The following is a 21,155-nucleotide window of genomic DNA, read 5'->3' as shown; positions in this document are numbered from 1 at the left end:
CGCACCGATGCACCCGAACCCGAGTGGTTGGTAACAGAAGAGACGCCGCCGCTGGTCGCGCCAATACGCTCCTGCGCAGTGCGCGGTACATTCCCCCACTCTCGTCTCCCGTCTCGCTACTCTTGCCGTCCCGCCGTCCCGCCTCCCGCTACGCGACCAGTCGGTTCCTTGTTTGCCATCACAAAATCCAATAGTTCGCCTTGTACCATCGAAGGAGCGAGGGTGCGCGTCTCGTGGAAAAGTGCGGTGAATCCGACGAGTCCTCCGGTGTAACGCGCCGCCTCGCGCCTCTCGTTTACGCGAAAGATGTACATTATTCCGCGTTTGTTTACCCACACTACGAGATTTCGCCGTTGCTGAGAAATAATCTCGTTCGCTCGCTCGCTCGCTCGCTCGCTGGCTCGCGCGCGCGCGCGCGCGCGAGTATTCGTGGAAGAGCGAGGAACGTAGTGAATTCCTACGGGGCAACCGGACCGACCGGCCCCTTGAGGCTTTGTCGATTTTTTGGTCGTGGAAAAAACGGCGAACTAAGGAAGAAAGAGAGGAAGAGGAAGGTGTGGAACACGTACAGAAATTGCGAGAGGGGGGACAGGATTCAAGTATACGAGGAGAAATAGAGTGAGAAAGTAAGAAAGAGAGCGGGAAGAAGAGGAGAGAGAGAGAGCGCTCGCGTGCGCGCGCGCGCGGATGCGTACGTGTGTGTGTGTGAACGGAGCGGGCGCGCGAACGCGAACGGAAGAGGAACAGAGAGAGGCGGAGACGATAAGAGAGAGAAAGGGAGAGGTGGAGAGAGAGAAAAGAACTCTAACATAAGTGTAAGTAAGGGTCGATTATACGGCGTTGAGAGGCACGACCGCGAGGGAAGAAGCTGGTGATACGAGGCAAAGGTGCCTCCTTCGGCGGCGACGGTGGCACGGCGACACGGCGACGGCGGCGGCGGCGGCGGCGGCGGTGGCGGTGGCGTCGGTGGCGCTTCGCGGAGGAAGTGACTGCACGCGGCGCGGACGTACGTTCCTGCCTGTACCTACCAACTCGAGTTCGCCGAGTTTGCTCCGGGAATGCGTTATGTATTTACGTGGAATATTGCGTAACGCAGCACGGGCCGGCTAGGAGTGTTTGAAAACGTGCGGCGTTTACGGAAATTCGATCGCGGCATAGGCCAACGCCGAACGCGGTCCGCGGGAGGGTGGCCGAGAGTGTTGACCGTGCCGGCGCAAGTTTTTCGCGCGTGCATACGCAGCGGGAATCCAACCCGGCCATCGACGCGATCGAAAGTTTCGGGGGAGCCGGAGGCCGGAGGAGAGTCGGCGACGCCAGTGTACGACGCTCACGGCGACGACCGAGGGGACGTATCTCGACCGCGACGTCACCCGCGTCCCCGCTCGTGTCCCTCGTCGTGCTTCTACGACGACGAAACCTACGTGGGAGATAGGGACGCGAAACGTGTTTTCTCAGATGGAAATTGGTATGGAGAATGAGAATGTGTGGGGGTGAGAGTGAGAGAGAAAGTGCGTGCGCGTGTGTGTCTGTGTAAGCGAGAGAGAGAGAGAGGGGGAGAGAGACGAAAGACGCCAGTCCGTTCGTCCGTCCGTCCGCTTGCGACCGCAACGTCCGGGACATTTATCTGCGCGTTTCTCATCTTCGTCGCGTGTTCGATGCGATTTTTTCAACGTACGCCGCGTACGCGCGGCACCGCGTCGAGAACTCCGCAACGGAGCTCGATCGGGCCTCTCCCTCCCCCCCCCTCTCTCTCTCTCTCTCTCTCTCTCGTAGCTAGTACGAGTTTACAATTTATTTTTGTAACGCGCCTGTGTCCCGAGGCTCGCGCGTTGAAAACGCGATGATAAACTTGCTCCCCTGTTTCAAAATTATTGCCGTTTACGTCTCGCCGAATCTCCCCCGCACCGCCACGATAGAAATGTACTTTTACGTGTGTTCGCCCGATTAGCTCCAAGCGACTATGAAATTGTCCGACGAAATCGAGGAGTAGAGTTTCTTTCGGTCCTAGAGACGTCTAACCTGACTTGATGCACTTTTATATCTTTCGAAATTCATGTATGTATGTATGCCCAACGGTATATCGTCTTTTAATCGCGTATTGGATTCAATCGCTTGGATATGTATAAGCTACCAAAGAAATTTGTGAATAGGCTTTCACGTATAATTCAATCATTTTTTCGATAATCTCCAATAAAATGATTAAACGTTAATCGCGAGACGTATGCACGCGTATTTATGTATGTATATTTCAAGTATATACTCGTACTTGGAATGTTAGAAAAATTTCCAACGTGTAATGTACTAACCTTTATCTATTATATCTTACGTTCATATGAATATAAATGTACTTAAGATATTAAGATAATGTGCTATCGACGTTCGAATATCCGAGCAGCTCAGAAATATCTCTTTTGTGTCTCTGAGATTCGCTTATGATTCAAAAATAAGGGTGATTTGCCAGAGGTACGAATGTGAATCTAAACTAACCTTCTCTAAAAATAATTATCAGCTTTTAACGTTCCGAAATCCTAGTAAAATTGACAAGTTTCGATAAATAAGTGATATCTTTGGTTTTGTACGTATTATTGGACAAAATGCAAGTGATATTCGGTGATGTGTACTATATATATATATGTATGTACGTATCGAGATAGAATATACAAGTACATACGTGTGTGTGTGCGGTAGGCACATTGAAACGTAATGTCAATCGTGTTAGATAGATTCATTTTGGATCTGTTTTTAAACGGTATACTTATATATTTTTGGTATTACTTTTTAATATTACTATAATTTCTGTCAATTTATACGTTGGTTTATAACTTGCCATTTTTATATTCGTACTTAAACGATGTAATTTTACGAGATGGAAAAACTGCTTTATTCGTGTTAGTCAAATTCTTGTTGCGAATAAATACGTGGCTAAATTTTTCTTGACGATATAATGCTTTTGATAGTAATTTGTAAATTAAATGACAAAACGGAGAGAGACTTAATCTCTTCTGGAATTACTTTTATTTCAGCACCTCCAATGTAATTTGCGATGAAACGCGTTCGTGGACTGGACGACGTAATATCGCCACCTGCAAAGCACTCGTCGGTGAGCGCGGGAAGTGGCTTAGGTGGTGGAGGAGGTAGTTTAGATTACCACGCCAGCAGTGGAATAGGGGTTGTTGTACCTGGTCAAGCAGTTCGGTCTGTTACCTCAAAAGAAATGCCGGCGAGTATACAGTTTGGTACTGCCCAAGCTCAACAACAATATACCGGAGCGATTGTTGTGCCAACCGCAACGCCATCTCCCATCAAGGTAAATTGCGAAGCACGACGATGATGATGATAATATCGTAATTTAGATATATCGTAATACGTTATAAATGTCGTATATGCAGCAGACGAGTAGCTCTGCGGGAGGACTCGGTTCCACGTGTAGCGGTAGCGGCATAAGCACTGGCGGTGGTTTGCACAGTGGGATAGGTGGTGGCAATAGTCATACAATGGCTTCTCAACAACCTACGTCAGGTTCGCAAAATCAAGTCCATACGCAGCAGCAATCGACAATAAGGCATAAGGTTTGCGCCAACTACTTTTTCTTCCCTTTTTGTCACATACGCGCGCGCAAAAGTACAAACTAAACGTGCATATTTGTCGCTATAGGTACATTCTAGCGGTGTGACACCGCTAGCTTCCACTCCACCCGGCTCTAATCTAGGAGGAGGAAGTGGATCTCAACAGTTCCAGAGATTAAAAGTGGAAGATGCGTTATCTTATCTGGATCAAGTAAAATTTAAATTTAGCGATCAACCACAGGTGAGCAACAAAGAATTAAATAACAAGTATAAGATTATTTACATTCTCCTGCCAATACTTTTAAAGAAAAACGTCACATATGAAAAACTGTACTGTATGTTTTAACTGTTGAACACATTATTTGTTTCTAATAATTTTCCAAGGAAATATTTTATTTAAGGAATTTTATTAGCATCACTGTTGTTTTTCTTAAGAAGGTAGTGCCGCCAAGCTTGTGAATATGGCAGTGTATGTCATATATATATATATATATATATATATATATATATATATATATATATATATACACACACATACTAAATTCGACACAACTAGCTATGTGTACACAGCTAATTATGTTGAAACATCGGTATATAAGTAAAAAAGAAACGCTCAGTATTTTTCATATTGTGTTAACCTAAATCTTTTTTATTCGTAGGTGTACAATGACTTCTTAGACATTATGAAAGAGTTCAAATCTCAAAGTATAGATACTCCAGGCGTTATAACTCGAGTGAGTCATCTCTTCAAAGGACATCCCGAACTCATCGTTGGTTTCAATACGTTTCTCCCACCAGGCTACAAGATAGAGGTACAAGCAAACGAACAAGGATATGCTTTCCAAGTATCGGTCAGTATGCCTAGTCCAACGGCGACGCATACCTCCACGTTATCGCAGCATCATTGTACGGTGAACGTTGGTTCACCTCCCGTAGCTAGTCCGCCCACGCAGCCTGCAAAGGCACCTCCCGTTTTACAAATAATGCAAGGGTAAGCATTTCTCTCAAATCTACGTAATATCTATATATCGCTACAAATTGTTATGAGAAACAGATGCGACACCTGTAGCTACATTTGTTTGTCCTTAGGTCGGGTAATATACACCATACTTTGGCAAACAGTATTACAACTAACAGCTTAACTGTTCACGCGCCATCACCGCCGCCAGTATCGGTGTATAATAATTCACATGTGAGCACTGCACAGGCGCAAGCTGTCAGTCAAGCTTTAAGTCAAGCGGATGGTGTGTCGACTGGTGGGCAGACGCAGCAAAGCCAACCGGTTGAATTTAACCATGCGATAAACTATGTTAATAAAATTAAGGTAGGATTACTAGCGAGAAAAAAAATTTTCGAAAAAGAAATACACGCGCGCGCGCGCGCGTCTCGAGAACAATGAGAAACAATGAAGGCGATGAAAAGCGTGTATAAAAGGCATAAAATTTGTCATTTTCAGAATCGGTTCCAAGGTCAACCAGACAAATACAAACGTTTTCTGGAAATATTGCATACGTATCAGAAAGAACAGCGAAATTTAAAGGAATCTGGCCATATGGGAGGTACAAGTTCTGGTGCGACAGGTGGTACAAAACACTTGACAGAAGCGGAAGTTTATAGCCAAGTTGCTAAATTGTTCGAGAATCAAGAGGATTTACTTGCTGAGTTTGGACAATTTTTGCCGGATGCCACTAATCAGCAAAGTTCGTTGGTGAGTCGGTGTTTATTTACAGCAGAACGAAACAACGACAGTTTCGACGAAATAGAATTTCAGATGAAGAATTGCGATGTAAGAAATTGTCTCAAAATAATACTGGCCTTATGTACGGACTTTGAACGAATATGTTGACAGATGTGCATAGGAACATATAGTTTGTGGTTATTGTTTCTTGTTTTTTTAATTTGGTAATAAAGACCACGTATACATGTGCAAGGAGCGCAAATGGGAAGACGATGTTTATAAAATGCGTCTTTTTATAGATTGTAAGCTATTGTAATATGGTTTATCGTTTTAAACTCACATCCGTGATTTCGTGTGCCAGGTTGTTCTCTTGATCCGTATTTACACACAAGACAAAAGAAGAGAATATCGCCACAACTTTTCTTTTTATTTTTGATAACACTTTTCTGTCGCTGAGAAAGCTGTTTCCTAATTGGGTGAAGTAGTCAGTTTTGATTCCTATTAGTCTGCCATGTTTCAGACTAATAAGACGGCATCGGTTAACGATCACGCGGCGATTGTCAAGAAACCAATTGGACCTAAAACACCCTACAACAATTCTGGTACCATATCGAGAGATCTTCGAGAAGCTAGTAGTACGGTTGGACTGGAACGCGACAATCGAGATCATAGAGAACGAGAACGGGAGCGGGATAGATCGAACGTAAGAGATATCGTTAGCGGCCAGAAATGCGGACACAATACTGGACAATTGAAGAGGAGCCCGTCATTCTCGACCTCGGCAACAGCGGGAAATTCTCATATACAACATGGACCACCTACGAAAAAGCACAAAGTGGCTTCGATGCGCGATATTACTATTGCGGAAGCCGGCAAATACGGTACCCTGAACGACTATGCTTTCTTTGATAAGGTGAGCATCAGGTATCACTTTGGTTGTAATTTCTACATTTTAGCCGTTAAGCGTTGAGCTGCTTTTCCTGAAGCAAGTTTCCTCAAATAAATGTGAGCGATGTTTGATCCCTTAGGTTCGAAAGGCACTCAGATCACAAGAGGTTTACGAAAACTTCCTTCGATGCCTTGTACTTTTCAATCAAGAAATAGTATCCAAGTCGGAGCTCATTCAGCTGGTGACACCGTTTCTCGGCCGTTTTCCCGAGTTACTACATTGGTTCAAAGATTTTCTCGGTTACTTATCCGATTCATCCAGCACGACGGTGACGAACGCAGGAAACGCCGTAGGCGTAGAGACTTTTCCAAACAGCATTGTGCGCAGCCACCAGGAACGGCCGCAAGGTGACTTGGCGATAGAAATTGATTATACAGCCTGCAAGCGGCTGGGGGCGTCGTATTGCGCATTGCCAAAATCGTACATTCAACCAAAATGCAGTGGCAGAACGCAATTGTGTAAGGAGGTCCTTAATGATACTTGGGTGTCATTTCCAACTTGGTCAGAAGACAGCACATTTGTAACGTCAAGGTAATTGATCATATTTATTTTATTCTTTGTACCCTGAAACATCCTGGAATGCTCATTCAACAAATAATCGACATTGCCAATTACGAGATACGTGTGTATTGGTTTGCCTAGGAAAACACAATATGAAGAATCTATATATCGGTGCGAGGATGAACGTTTTGAATTGGACGTCGTTATAGAAACTAATGCGTCGACGATCAGAGTGCTCGAGGGTGTTCATAAGAAAATGAACAGAATGACTCAGGAGGAGATACAGAAATACAAGCTCGACGAGTGTATGGGTGGTTGTTCCCCTACGATTCATCAACGAGCGATAAGAAGGATATATGGCGATAAAGCTCCCGATATCATAGAGGGTCTTAAAAGAAATCCCGCGGTAGCCGTGCCCGTTGTGCTCCGCCGTTTAAAGGCTAAGGAAGAAGAATGGCGGGAAGCGCAAAAGGGATTTAATAAAATCTGGAGGGAGCAAAACGAAAAGTACTACTTAAAATCGTTGGATCATCAGGGAATTAATTTTAAACAGAATGATGTAAAAGCGTTGAGATCTAAGAGTCTGTTCAATGAAATTGAAACATTGTACGACGAGGTTGGTATATATATTGTATTTTAATTTTATTCATACTTCTCGTCTCGCGCACGTTCCTTCTTCTCTTTTTCCTCCTAATTCGCAATTATTTCACGCATTACATGCCGATGCATTATGTATACAGAGGCACGAACAGGGTGACGATGGTAATGGCGATGGTCAGGGAATCAGCGGTCCACATCTCGTTCTACCGTACAAAGACAAGTCCGTATTAGACGATGCTGCTAACCTCTTGATCCATCACGTCAAACGACAAACCGCTGTTCATAAAGAAGACAAACAACGGATAAAACTGTTATTGAAACATTTTATACCTGATCTTTTTTTCCATCCCCGTCAAGAACTCAGCGATGACGAAAGGGACGAAGATGGTAATTTTTTTTTTCCCCCTAATAAATTAATTATCTATTATCATAAAGTCAAATATATCTTGTGATATATATATGGTATATCTTGCTCTATTCTTGTACCGCTACAGATGAGAAGGAAGATGTGAACGTGGCAACGTGTAATAATTCTCAATCCGCGACGACTACTTCATCGTTAAGTGGTTTGCAAGCTAATAGGAGTAAGGTCCCTACGTCGCCAAACACATCTTCCGCCACCAGCAAAAGTGAACCCGACGTCAAAGTACCCATGCACGCTCTCTCGAGCGATCCCGAAGAAGCGTACACACTTTTCATGGGCAGTAACAATTGGTACCTCTTCCTGAGGTTACATCACATACTTTGTGAGAGATTAACGAAAATGTACGACAGAGCGGTCGCTCTCGCCGAAGAGGAGTCCAAGTATAAGCAGCAGCGCAAAGAAAGTACAGCGGTTGCTTTGAGATTAAAACCAAAAAGTAAGTAATACATTTGCCAATTGTAAAACCAAGCGCGACAGCCTTGGCAATTCAGGCAATTGGCTGTCGCGCATCGCGTCATGTATCGAATCGCACTCATTGTCGGTAATATTTGGGTATAGGTGAAATTGAAATTGGAGATTATTACCCTGCCTTTCTGGATATGGTTAAAAATGTCCTCGACGGAAATATGGAAAGCACGGCATACGAAGACACATTACGAGAAATGTTCGGTATACATGCCTATATTGCCTTTACTCTCGATAAGGTCGTTAATTATGCTGTTAGGCAAGTGAGTAAATGTTTCTTTCACTTTCCTTTTGAATGATATCACAGGAAAAAGAACGGACACGCGAAATTACATGTGTCTATTTCTGGCAGTTGCAGCACCTAGTCTCAGATAACGTTTGTCAACAATGCATGGATTTATTCCAAAGAGAGCAACGTCAACCTAAAGAAAATAATGGAGCCGGTGGGTTATGCGCCTCGGCCTACGTGAGATTAAGCGCTGAATTGTCGTATCAACGCAAGGCGGAGAAAGCAATGGCAGATGAAAACTGTTTCAAGATATATATAGTGAGTAATTTTTTGAAATATTCGATTTATCAGTTATTGCCTTAATAGCAATTACTGTTGACATTGACAAATTACATGACGCATGACTATTATCTTTTCCTATAAGGGATATACAGGGTATTTCTAAAATATTTGCCTAGACTTTACGAATTTTCTCCTTGAGAAAACGCTCGAACTAGATAAATAGAAGATGTGAAGACGTTTAAAGTTTGACAAACATTTAAAGAGCACCATGTTTATTATGACTGTATAACGCAGTGAACCATTATACGTTATAAATAAAACTATACTCCGTCCAACGAGAGATCACGGTTGGATCGGACGAAAACTCGTCCGTTTCGCGCAGATCTCCGCTCACAGAACATCTATTTACGTATACGGTACGCCACGCTCTAGGGACTTTACCCCCACTTTGCTCGCCTATGCGCAGAATCAACCATGATCTCTCGTTGGACGGAGTATGATTCGTTAGAATTGTCAATAATAACGTGCTTCATTGAATTTGCTTGTATATGATTAGATTCTAGTCGCAAACTCTGAAGCTTTATTTTTTATTTCAGTATAAAAAGGACTGTAAAATGACAATGGAGTTGTTAGATACAGAGGGCGACGAACCGGTGGATAACGGCTGTAGAGAGAGAGAAAGGGAAGGCGTTACAGTCTCTGAAAAATGGGTGGCGTACATTGATAGATTTTCTGCACCAGCTGGTCAGACTAGCCCCAAAGATACTCCTGCCTTAACAGAGAATGAGCAGACGACCAATCATCCTGTGAGTAGCGACCAGGCAGCAAGGGGGGGAAGGGGCAGAAAACGCAAGAATACTGACATTAGCAAGAAGGTATAGGATCCAAATACCTTTTCATAATCATTGCCAACATTCAACTTAACGTTCATTCGCATAATTGACATCTGTGATTAAAACGTTGTACCTCGTCGTCGTTTTTATTTAGCGTACAACAATGAGTGCCCCAAAGAGCAAAGGTTTAATGGAACTTTCCTCTACCAAAAGTAGAGTTTACTTGTGAACAACTAAAATAAATTAGACGCTTTTGTGGGAAGGGAGTGAGATATCTTCGTGAAAAATTTCGTTAAAGTAGAAACACGTCCGTGCGCGCATACATACATACACACGTACACACACGCATCGTACGCACAAAATACATACCAGTTTCTACGAAATCGTTTTTATTAACAGAAAATCATATGCATTTATTTCGCCAATAATTAATAAACGAGAAAGACTATTTTTATATTCGACAACGTTTGGCTAATGTCGTGACAATTCGATCATTGGTTTTGGTCAGATTAATCGTCAAGACTTTTTCGACCATGAGTTTTGGTCTTTTTAATTTGAAGTAATCTTTGATATTTATTATTTATATATAGCCATCTAATTTAATGAAATTTAAATAATTTAATTTATTGCGAAAAATATTACCTCAGCCAGGGTTCGAACCTGGAACCTGGAACCTCTCTCATTCCGCGTAGGGCGTCGTACCAATTCGACCACCGAGGCATAAAATTAAATTATTTAAATTTAATTAAATGATATGTTTATATATAAGTATCAGAGATCACTTCAATTTTAAAAGACCAAAACCCATGGTCGAAAAAGTCTTGACGATTAATCTGACCAAAACCAATGATCGAATTGTCACGACATTAGCCAAACGTCGAATATAAAAATAGAGACTTTCTCGTTTCTATTAATCTATGAGGCAGGACAATTATACAGATGCATATACTTTGCTGGATTATTTACGCTTTACGCATATCATTAAGATGCCCGTGTTAGTTGCGTATGTCATTAATGTCGGTCATCTTTCTATACATTCATCTGATGGTGCAACTAATTTTTTTTCCACATACGCAAAATGGCAAAAAAGTGCCAGTTTGCTATCATACTTTTCTTTAATTCAACTTATTATACCTTATACTAATTGGGAATTTATAAGAGACTTATGAAACTTCCTTCAACCGTAATTATCTGTATATGGTATTACAAATTACATGAAATTTTCTGGCGCGTCATTACAGCGCAAATGCAAATGTGTTTAATCTCCTTTCCGCAAATGTAAATGTAAATGTTTTCCTTCAATTCAAATGCTTTAAATTATTTACGATACACAAAGTATTGCAAATATTATTAATTCTATTAACATATATTGTTTTTCCTTTTATATATAATTTGTTTTTATTTTAAAAAATTTTATATTATAAACAAAAATAGAGATATAAATTTATTAAAGAAGCAAAAGAGAAAAAAATCAAAGGACAGTTTCCTTCTTAATTAAATGTTATGAATATTAAATTATAGACAAGTTTTCTATCTTTAACTTTGCTATAGTTTTTCTTTATTTTTTGTTTTGCTTTTATTTTTATTGATAATTTATATCTTTGTCTCCACACATGTGACCGAGGAAAGATAGAATCTACATAATTTTACTTATAGCGAATTCGGGCGCTTGCACTAGTGCGCACTAAGACTTGTTCTTAATCAATTGTTATATTTACAGATTATCTTAAATACTTCTTAGTCCATAAATGAATTTTTTTATTGGCTAAAAAGTTTTTAAATGTGTAAAAAATAAACTTTTCTTTACTTTATGTCAAAATATGTCAATATAAATTTCACATCGACTGGTTAGAATGAATATAGGAAATTTCATGTGTGTATACTATATGGTACAGTTGATTGATTCTGCTCATTATTTTATGTTTAAGTATTCATTTATTGACGAGTGTTGTAAAGAACCAATATAGTTGTGAGGTAACATGACGACGACGACGACGATGATGATGATGATGACCAATTGTTGTAAAATAATGATAAAAATTGTATAAAACAGAGGAAAAAAAGAACTGGCATGAATTTTACAAAGTCATCCTAACAGTGCCATAATGAATGTAAACTAATAATTAAATGAACAATTTAGATGCCTTTTTTTGGATTGAATGTGTACCTTCCTCTAATTAGTTGCATATTTCCTAAGAAATAAGAAATATATATTTAGAATATTTGTAATGTATGTATATATATATAATTGATTACTTTAAAACTAATTAAATATTAAATTACTAAGTACACACACACACACGCACACATGTGTTACATATATCAACTATCTTTTATATTTTGTGAAAAGTTAAAAACTAAAACTACAACAAACACACATATTAGATCATTATTATCAAGAATATCTTGGGATGGAGCAGTTTGCATTTTAAATATAAAGTACGAATGAAGATTTTAGTAAAAATAATATCAATTTATTGTGAAAAGTCATTCTTCCGTCAGTAATATATTTCGTGCGATTAAACTTGACAGGAAAATAAGATTTTCTTCAAGTGCACATTTTTTTTCAAATTATTACGATGGATAATTATCATAAAATTATTTTAGATAAAACGGTAATGGCTCGCATTACAGTTACGTTTTTTTAATAAGGAAAGAGATTTCGAATTATTTAATAAAAGTATGAGTTCAAATTAACACGGTATCTCATCGGAAAAGACTGATTACAAAAAGTGTGTAATGATTTAAATCGTAAAAAAGTAAATCGAAAACAAATTTATTGAACCAACAAAAATATTTTTAAGAGTCTTAATCAATATTTTAGTGTATTACAAAATAAACATAATGTATATTTCATGCTCGTATATATAATTTGTATAAGTTTTCTATTATGATTTACTTGGAATGTGCATAACTTTTTATTAAGCAGCGATGCATATTGTTACGCGTATCAGTAAACGTTGGAAATTTTTTTTCGATAAATTCCCGTTATTTTTATTCAATACACGCATCCTGTTTAAAATCAAAGCTATCTATGCCCTGTACATATAAAATCAAAGAAGTTTATTTTCTCTGAGGCATATAACAATTTAGATATAAGATATGTACATATTATCTGAAAGAAAGGCATCTATCTATTTAATAAGTGAGAATAATCTTTCGTACATACAAGTAAAATACTAATTTATATAATAACACATTTGACGTTAGTCAATTTTTAAAATTTTTGTTATTTTCTTCATATGGTATTATACTAGACAAAGATATATATATATATATATATATATATATATATATATATTAATTTTATTGTAAAAAGATATAAAATTAGATTTTTTCTCATTTTTGAAGAACTGTAAATATTTAACACAAATTTGTATATACATTTTGATACTTATTCAACTTTTAATAGCTAATAGTAAAATAGTTAATGGTTAAGTTTCATACTTGACTAATTCTTGCTATTGTATTCAGAACTGTAGTAGTGAAGCCTTTGGATAGAAGATATGGATACACACACACACACACACACACACACACACACACACACACACACCGTTCCTTGATCATCTCAATACATTATTTCCACGCCATTGTTAAACATTATAACAGTTGTCGCGGTTACACGTTTAGTATCGTTTTATTAGCTTTCCGAGAACAAATGTTCTGATTTTTAAAGAAATTGCGAAAGCTGGGCGGTTAGATTATTGCATGGGAAGAAATGACGAGCAATGTACCAATAAAATTATGATATATCTCACACAAAAATATGGATATGTCGGAGAAACATCGAAACTTGTTATGGCTTGTATACTTGTTTGGCTATTTGACCTGCTAATCCAAAATTGTTTTCTACATGAGAACTGATCTCGTAGCCACATCGCTGACGCGTAGTAAAAGAGTCCATGCGCATTTGCTCCATACGAGGGCACAGCGCGTCATGCTACATTTCAAGTACCTCAAAGTATGTTACAGGATCAGCTGTAGTACGATGCACTATGCCTTTGTATGAATCAAGTGTGCATTGGTTTTAGCTAACGAGTCAACGAGGTATGACAAGACTGTACTCTGTGGCGTGGAGCTGAGCGTGTTTTTAGCTTAACTGTTGCGTCCTTCATCAAACACATTTGTATATACGTAATATACTTTGCTACGTGTATATATATATATATATGTACATATATATATAAAAATGATATATATAGTGATATATAGTAAAGCAGAGATACTACGAACTGTATTATTATGTGCTGTATATAGAAAGTCAGTTGTAATTTTGCATCAATTCTGTAATAATGTTTGATAAACGCGACAGTATGAAGTATTAATACCCGCAGTATTTGTCATTTTACCAAAAGTTTCACATTCTTAAATTTTTATTTTGACTTGTCCTGGATTCGGAATAATTTTCAGTCACTCGTTCTTCTTAATACCGATTTCTAGAAACTTGCGCAATTTATATTAATTCGATTTAATTTTATTTCTAATTACTTTTATTCCTTATTATTTTTTTTCTTAAAATTCCTCTTTTTTTCTTTGTACGATATGAAGCTATATCGGCAATAGCGGCAGCGTGAACTCTAAACATTTTTTTTCCAATGATCTTTACACATATTTTACAAGCATACGTTTTCTAACAAGGCATACTTCGCACAGTTTCGATAGCAGTAATCTCAAATATTCTTTTTATAAATTAATTGATTTTGACATTTAGCATATTTAATCACAGAGTCAAAAAGTTTACGTGCATTTTGACACTCCTAACACACACACAGAGAGAGAGAGAGAGAGAGAGAGAGAGAGAGAGAGAGAGAGAGAGAGAGAGAGAGACGTGCGCGCCCGCGTGTGTACTATCATTAAAATTATTATACTCTACATATGTATAAACATGATTATTGAGCCGTATCTTTATTTCCTAAAGTGGATTGAAAACTCGTGCTTTTGCGCATGCGCATGCATATGATCACAGTCTATTCTCTCTCTCTCTCTCTCTCTTGTGCGCGCGCGCGCGCACGCACACATGCACACGCACACAGGCACACACATCGTATCCAATCTCTTTAAATGATATCCATCTGCTTACAAATATTATTGATTAATCAAAATTTGTCGTTCCAAATTTCAAATCATTCGGTCATTTTAGATTTAGCGTAAACTCTCATATAAAGATAAAATATCAAACGGTCGTATTTCGATAGGAAATATTTTTTATTTGTCGAACATACAAAAGAGCAATTAACGAATCAAGGTGAAATACACATTGTATCGACTGTCGTCTGATGTTTTTATCAATGTTACGAACAATGTTACAGAAATACACTTGTGTTGTCGCAGTGCAATATGATAAATCTGCCGCGTGAGATAATAATGTACGGGACAATAGGATTGAACAAAAGATTCGTGCAAGCTGCGACATCCGCACGCCACGCGTCGAAATTCTCTAGCGATTCTCCTCCGTCGCTCCGTCCGATAAAGCTCTTACTTGGAATATTCTCGCATCGTTTTCCGTCCTTTACACTCATTCTCGTCGCACTGTCATATATCGGTGAAAAGCAACGATCGCTTTCTCGAGAAAGTCTTCGAGCGCGAAAATCGATTCGACTAGGAAGCAAACGAGTAAAAATCGCAGCTGGTCTTTTGATTTTCAATTTTCGGCAATAATAAGCTCGAACGGGCAACGTCGTACGTATGTGCTTACATACGAAGAAAAAAAGCCCAAGTTACCACCTCTCCCCCTCCCCCCTTCCTCCCTCTCTCTCCCTCCTCCCTCATCCACATGTCGCATACGTATCTGGTTTTTTCTCATTTTATTCACAGCGTTCATCGATCGATAACGCATTCCGTGAACATTCGTTCAATATTCCGTGTACAAACTATAAAAAGAACATCACATCAATTTTCATTGTCGGTACCGATTGCAAAAAGCATCTCTCATCCGCGCGAATAAACCGCTCGCCGTACAAAATGGCGATCGCCCGAGCCTAACGTGAGAATAACGGAGAACGGAGAGCGGGGCGAAAGGCGACTCGCGGCGGTACCGCGGTACTGTGCCGTTCTTTGCGACAATCGCGTCCAGCAACCTGCTGGGCTGCTGGGCGGGCGGCGGCTGCTTCTGCTGCTGCGCCGATGTACACACATACACCACTTGCCTCAATGGCGTATGCGCAGCAATTTTCTCTCCCCTACGCCCCACATCCCACACCCCACACCCCACATTCGTTAGTCGCTACTCGCTACGCCTACGGTCGTTACGTTGCCTCAGTTGCCTGATGATGTATTCGTGCACCCGCAGCCCGCAGCCCGCTTACAATTAGTGCGCGCGCACTTGACTAGTCCCCGTGACTGCAACACACGCGATCAATATATTAATACATTTATTATCTCGATACCCATTTCTATCCGACTAAACTAAACGTTGGCCTATGATGTGAACGGATAAACGACAAGGACGGAAACGTTTTGCGGCTACTTGTATTGTGTGTACATAAAAGAATAGATAATAACATTGTATAGAAGAGAGATATTGAAATACACGTACGATTTTAAATATTATCGTCTGACATCATTTTTTTATACCACTAAAATTTCTCTTATTTCTTAAAAATATATTTCGTTCTTTATATACCAACTTCACCCCGTCTGGTATAAACTTTTATCTCTAAAACATGTAAAAATGCAATAGTTGGAAAATTTCCGAGCAATCTCTTTACCGAGATTTTGTCTTTTACTTTTTCTCGTCTCATTATAAATTAAGCTAATAGTTTACTTGGCCTATTTCTTGGCTTCTATTTTCTCTTTTCCCGAGCTCGTATACCACGTCGTATAATATGTGCCGATTATTGTTGGGGGAGTAATATATATATATGTTATATATATATTGCAAATTTTTTTATGAGAATTACGTTGGTCCTTTTATATTTTGCCATTTCGACAAAGTCGCCGGACTTGTTTCGTTTTTAATTTATAAAGCTACCAATTAGGGCTGCTCTAGTTTGAAAACGTTTTCTATAAATTTTATGTATTTTACCTACACGTGTCCATCTCTTTTTCCCCTCCCGTTACTCCTTATCTTTCTCCTCTCCCTCTTTCGCCTTCCCCCTGCCCCTCCCGACCCTGCCTTTCTCCAACACTCGTCGCTTATTCGCTCACTTGTGGATAACGACATAAGCATATATTATAATCTATATCATTGCTTTGTTTATAAAAATACATTACTAATAAATAAACTAAAGGATCAAGTTGTCAGATCGCCACTGATCATGATTTATTCGATGATTTAATGAAATTTTTTGTTACACACACATAATAGAATTAATATTAAAAAAATATAGAGTCTCTTTTTTTTAATTGATTTTCTATAAAGTGATGCAAGATGCAAGTGATACCTCGCCGTATATAAATACGGAAATATAACGAAACAGTAATGAAAATTCTTCAGATTACACATGTATGATATTTATTTCTCTTACTTTTTCTTTTTTTTTTCGTGTAGCCATATTTTGGAATTGAATTTGTTGAATAATTGGGCCGAGCGCGTCATTCGACGTGCCTTTTAGCTTTACTAATCTAGCTCACACGTGTATGTATGTACATACAATATAGCCGTCTCTAAAAAATTTTAGCATAATTTATTGATTCACTTATTGATTAAACGCTATATTCGCATTCCTTGCGTTTTGCGTAAATCTAGTTTTAATTTAGAGCTCTTAGAGATTTATTCTTATTGAATCTTGAACATGATGTTTTTAAGAAATATTCGCTCCTTTGATTCTGACTGATGTAAGTAAAATGTATCGAAACGTGGGGAAGGCGACATTTTTCGGTGCACGCACATGCACATGCACATAGGCACACAAAGTTTTTCCGTCTTGTTATCGTTACAAGTTTATATAAGTTTTCACGCATTCATCAATTTAGTCCATACGCCAGGTCGATTGAGCATCTTTATCGAGGTTGATGGCTTAAGTTAATGTTTTTTTATGTTTCTTGGGTCGTAGAACAAGAATCTGTAAATAATTTTTTTTGTAAGTCGATGCAATAGTGCCCTAGCGATCAGACTATACATCCTATAAAAAAATGAACGGGAGAAAATTTGTTCCTCTTTTCACGACGAACAAAATGGCGTTTGAATTTTTCCAAAATCTTGATTATTGACGGAAATATGTCAATTTTTAGGTACGTACTGCCTACGCGTCGCGGAGTACCCTAGGCGTGCGCGCTCGCGCTCACGTGTATTGTTAAAACAATTGAAACTCTGAACTTGTCTTGTGGTACAATTGAGCGCGAGCGCGCACGCCTAGGGTATTCCGCGACGCGTAGGCAGTACGTACCTAAAAATTGACATATTTCCGTCAATAATCAAGATTGTGGAAAAATTCAAACGCCATTTTGTTCGTCGTGAAAAGAGGAACAAATTTTCTCGAGTTCATTTTTGTATAGGATGTACAGTTTGACCGCTAGGGCACGTTAAACAAATAAATTGTTAATAACTTTTTATTGCATCGACTTACGAAAAAACGATTTGCAGATTCTTGTTCTACGACCCAAGAAACATAAAAAAAACATTAACTTGAACCATCAACCTCGATAAAAATGCTCAATCGATCTGGCGTATGGACTAATTGTAGCATCAGTTTATTCGCGTACTGTAGATTATTGCGCGTGTGGTGGATATGGGATTTTAACTTTATTACGGTTCTCTACAACTCATTTCAAATTAGCGTCTTTAAGTTCGCATTTTACTCTATATACATTTATATTCAATTGCCTAATAGCGCTCAAAATACTAACTTATAGAAATAATGGTATTTCGCAATTGTTGTAGATTGACGGAAATACTTGGGGTTCTTCAGGCAGAGCCTCAGCAGGACGTAAACCTATTTTTCTCTATCGCAATATTAGATCTTATCGAAAGCACGCCGCGAGGTTGATGAGAGGGAAAACATCTTCGCTTAACGCTAATCATTCGGATAAAGTCGCAGAGTAAGTATATATATATATATCCATCCGACGCACGCATGTATTTGTGTGTGTGTGTGTGTTCGTGTGTGTGTACATACATATGCCTCTGCACATAAATTTGCCAATTTCGAGTAACAATGTTGTAAATTTGTTGCAGGTCAACTGACACTCCAGACATGATCAATTCCGACGAAACAGAATGTAGATTTAATCCCAACAGTTATACTATGCTCTTCATTGTCCACAAGGACAGATTTCTTTACAAACAAAACTCCATGAATCGTGCTAGACGGGTACGTCAATTTTTACAATTATCTGAATGCTTCCGCGCATTTTCACAAACATATGTTCATACCGCTCGTATATAAATGGTCTCTCTCTCTCTCTCTCTCTCTCTCTCTCTCTCTCTCTCTCTCTCTCTCTCTCCCCCCCTCTCTCTCTCCCCACCCCTTCTGATATGATATTTTTCCCACATCTTATTCCTATATCTTGATATGGCTCGATTTTGGTAAAAGTAAAAGTAAAAGAAAAAGAAGAAAGATGTGGAATATATATTTTGATTTTGCAGTGTCATCCGGCCGTAACGAAGCGTATGGATTCCAAGTTTCATCATTGGCATGCATCGTGGTTGTCTAAGAACGGCACAGATATTCAACATCGATTGTGCCAAGACTGGTTAATGGGACGATATGAGAACTTGATTCCCCACAGGACACGAGTGATAACGGACAACGATCAGACACGTTCCCCCTATCGGCAATACAATCGTTTCCGAGTAGAACGTTTGCAATCTGATCTATTGACAGAGACGTGCGTCTAATCCGATTCGGTGGAATTTCTTGCCGTCATTTAAAATGTCCCAATATCGCTACGCTCGCTACAATTATTCTTGTATCAGCGAAAGTTTTTCCTTGCCGAGTTCAGACTCGGTTGAGACTCGAAGCAGAACTTGTTGAAATACGAGTCCAGTTTAGAACAAAGTAATGAATATTGTTTTTATTACTTGGTCTTTGATATTCGAGAACGATTTGAACCGAGTCAAATTCGATTCCAAGAACATGGAAGAAAATAAATGGTTAATGGCCGTCCACATGTGTTATATACCATATCGTATTATACATTTTCGCACAGATTTTTATTCTTGGCTGTATAGAGGTACGCGGGCTGTACTAGTACGCACAACGATGTATAATAGCGCGTAATAATTACGAGTGATTTCATATTCCACTAAATTTACTGTACTGGCAATTCATTTTTGTCAACATGTCCCGCTACTCTTATCGCGTTTTACATTCTCATTAAATTGTAACATTCAATCGATATGTCGCGTTTATTTTACAATATCAATACTAAATGTATTACGCGACCGAAATTTAATACATTTTGCATCTGTATAATTGAATATGGCTTGCACCTTGCAGTGTTACTTTCGATAACTTAGCGAGTATGTTTATGTACATATACTTTATATACAGATACTCGTTTCATTCGAGACCTAATCAAGAATGTCAACTGTGTGACAAATTATTTACAAGAGAATAAAAAAAATAATTTTAGTTGACATTTCCGACCTTATGTCTTTGATGAGATACGTATACACGTTTGCATCTATATCTATATAAATATTTGTAATTAGACACACACACACGCACACACATATGTGCATACATATATACATGTATAAAGAAAGAAAACTTGAGAATTTGCACTCTATCTGCCTTCCAGGCTCTACAACGTGGAACGATTAAAGATGTAAAAACGGTAATGTTCCTGGACGGTAGAGCCGAGCGTGTTGGAATTTAATGTGCGGCATGAGAAATTAACCGAAAAGTCATTGATTCACATCCGCGCGCACACACACGCACGAACGCATACATACACACACACACACAAACACACACCATGTACGATCGTATGACATGTCTGATTGTTATGTCTATTTTGTAGCGTATAATATCAATGTAAAAAAAGCGCGATTTCTCAATAGCATATATTATATATTTTACAGTGTATTCTTAAATCTTGTGTAAGATCTGCAAATAGCTGTGAGATGTAACAATCGTCAATGAAATGGTGCGTTACTGTAAAAAGGTAAACATTAATGAACTTGTGTGCTCGTAATCGTCACATAGTTTTTTTCTTCCTAAACTAAAACAAGATTCGAGAAAAGTTTATATTTAGAAACGGAATGATCCACGCCCGTTGTACGATAAATGCTGCGATAAACGATTAATAATTAACGAATGTAATATCTGTCTCGTTTGTCATGTTTTTGTCAACTCTCAGAACACTGCACGGTAACTACTGTATGTTATGCCGTCGATAGAAAGCTTGGAGGATAAGATAGCCAAAAACGAATATAAGATAAATATTTAATTATAACATAATATAATGTATAGTCGTAATATGTATTATACATACCGTAATTTTGGTAATCTGATACTGTGGTTGTATATTTATTGAAGCATTTCCTCATAAGCAAGTCAATAGAGAGAAAAGGAAAAGAGAGAGATGGGTGGGAAAATAAGGGTAAAGGAGGAAATAAAGACGGAAAATGTTTGAAAAGGGAGAAACAGGAAAGTGGATAAAATAAATGGCGAAATGTTGAGTTGAAATTAACAAATTGACAATTTATTTGAAGATAATTTTATTTGCTTTAAATTAAAA

At 38.7% G+C, this 21,155-nt stretch overlaps 1 protein-coding gene across 5 annotated transcripts; it reads left to right on the top strand.

Annotated features, from left to right (window-relative positions):
* The first annotated feature begins 37 nt into the window (after nt 1-37).
* On the top strand, nt 38-20,842 carry Sin3a (SIN3 transcription regulator family member A). Of its 5 annotated transcripts, none has more exons than XM_077415526.1 (18): nt 38-626; nt 3,024-3,307; nt 3,390-3,569; nt 3,655-3,807; nt 4,226-4,557; nt 4,656-4,890; nt 5,023-5,274; nt 5,750-6,157; nt 6,273-6,724; nt 6,836-7,310; nt 7,435-7,681; nt 7,789-8,154; nt 8,277-8,446; nt 8,536-8,730; nt 9,291-9,569; nt 18,352-18,509; nt 18,646-18,781; nt 19,057-20,842. In XM_077415526.1, exons 2-18 carry the CDS (start codon nt 3,044-3,046, stop codon nt 19,306-19,308), a joined length of 4,554 nt encoding a protein of 1,517 aa, XP_077271652.1. In that variant the 5' UTR covers nt 38-626; nt 3,024-3,043; the 3' UTR covers nt 19,309-20,842. The 5 variants fall into 5 exon arrangements, with proteins under 5 accessions (XP_077271652.1, XP_077271651.1, XP_077271654.1 ...); XM_077415525.1 differs by having other exon boundaries at nt 38-1,006; XM_077415528.1 differs by having other exon boundaries at nt 38-1,465; nt 9,291-9,500.
* The last annotated feature ends 313 nt before the right edge of the window (nt 20,843-21,155 follow it).

The sequence above is a fragment of the Temnothorax americanus genome, unplaced genomic scaffold, assembly GCF_048541705.1.
Source record: "Temnothorax americanus isolate GAGA-0224 unplaced genomic scaffold, ASM4854170v1 Scaffold4, whole genome shotgun sequence".
Classification (NCBI taxonomy): Eukaryota; Metazoa; Arthropoda; class Insecta; order Hymenoptera; family Formicidae; genus Temnothorax; species Temnothorax americanus.
This window is presented reverse-complemented; position numbering and strand designations above follow the sequence as displayed.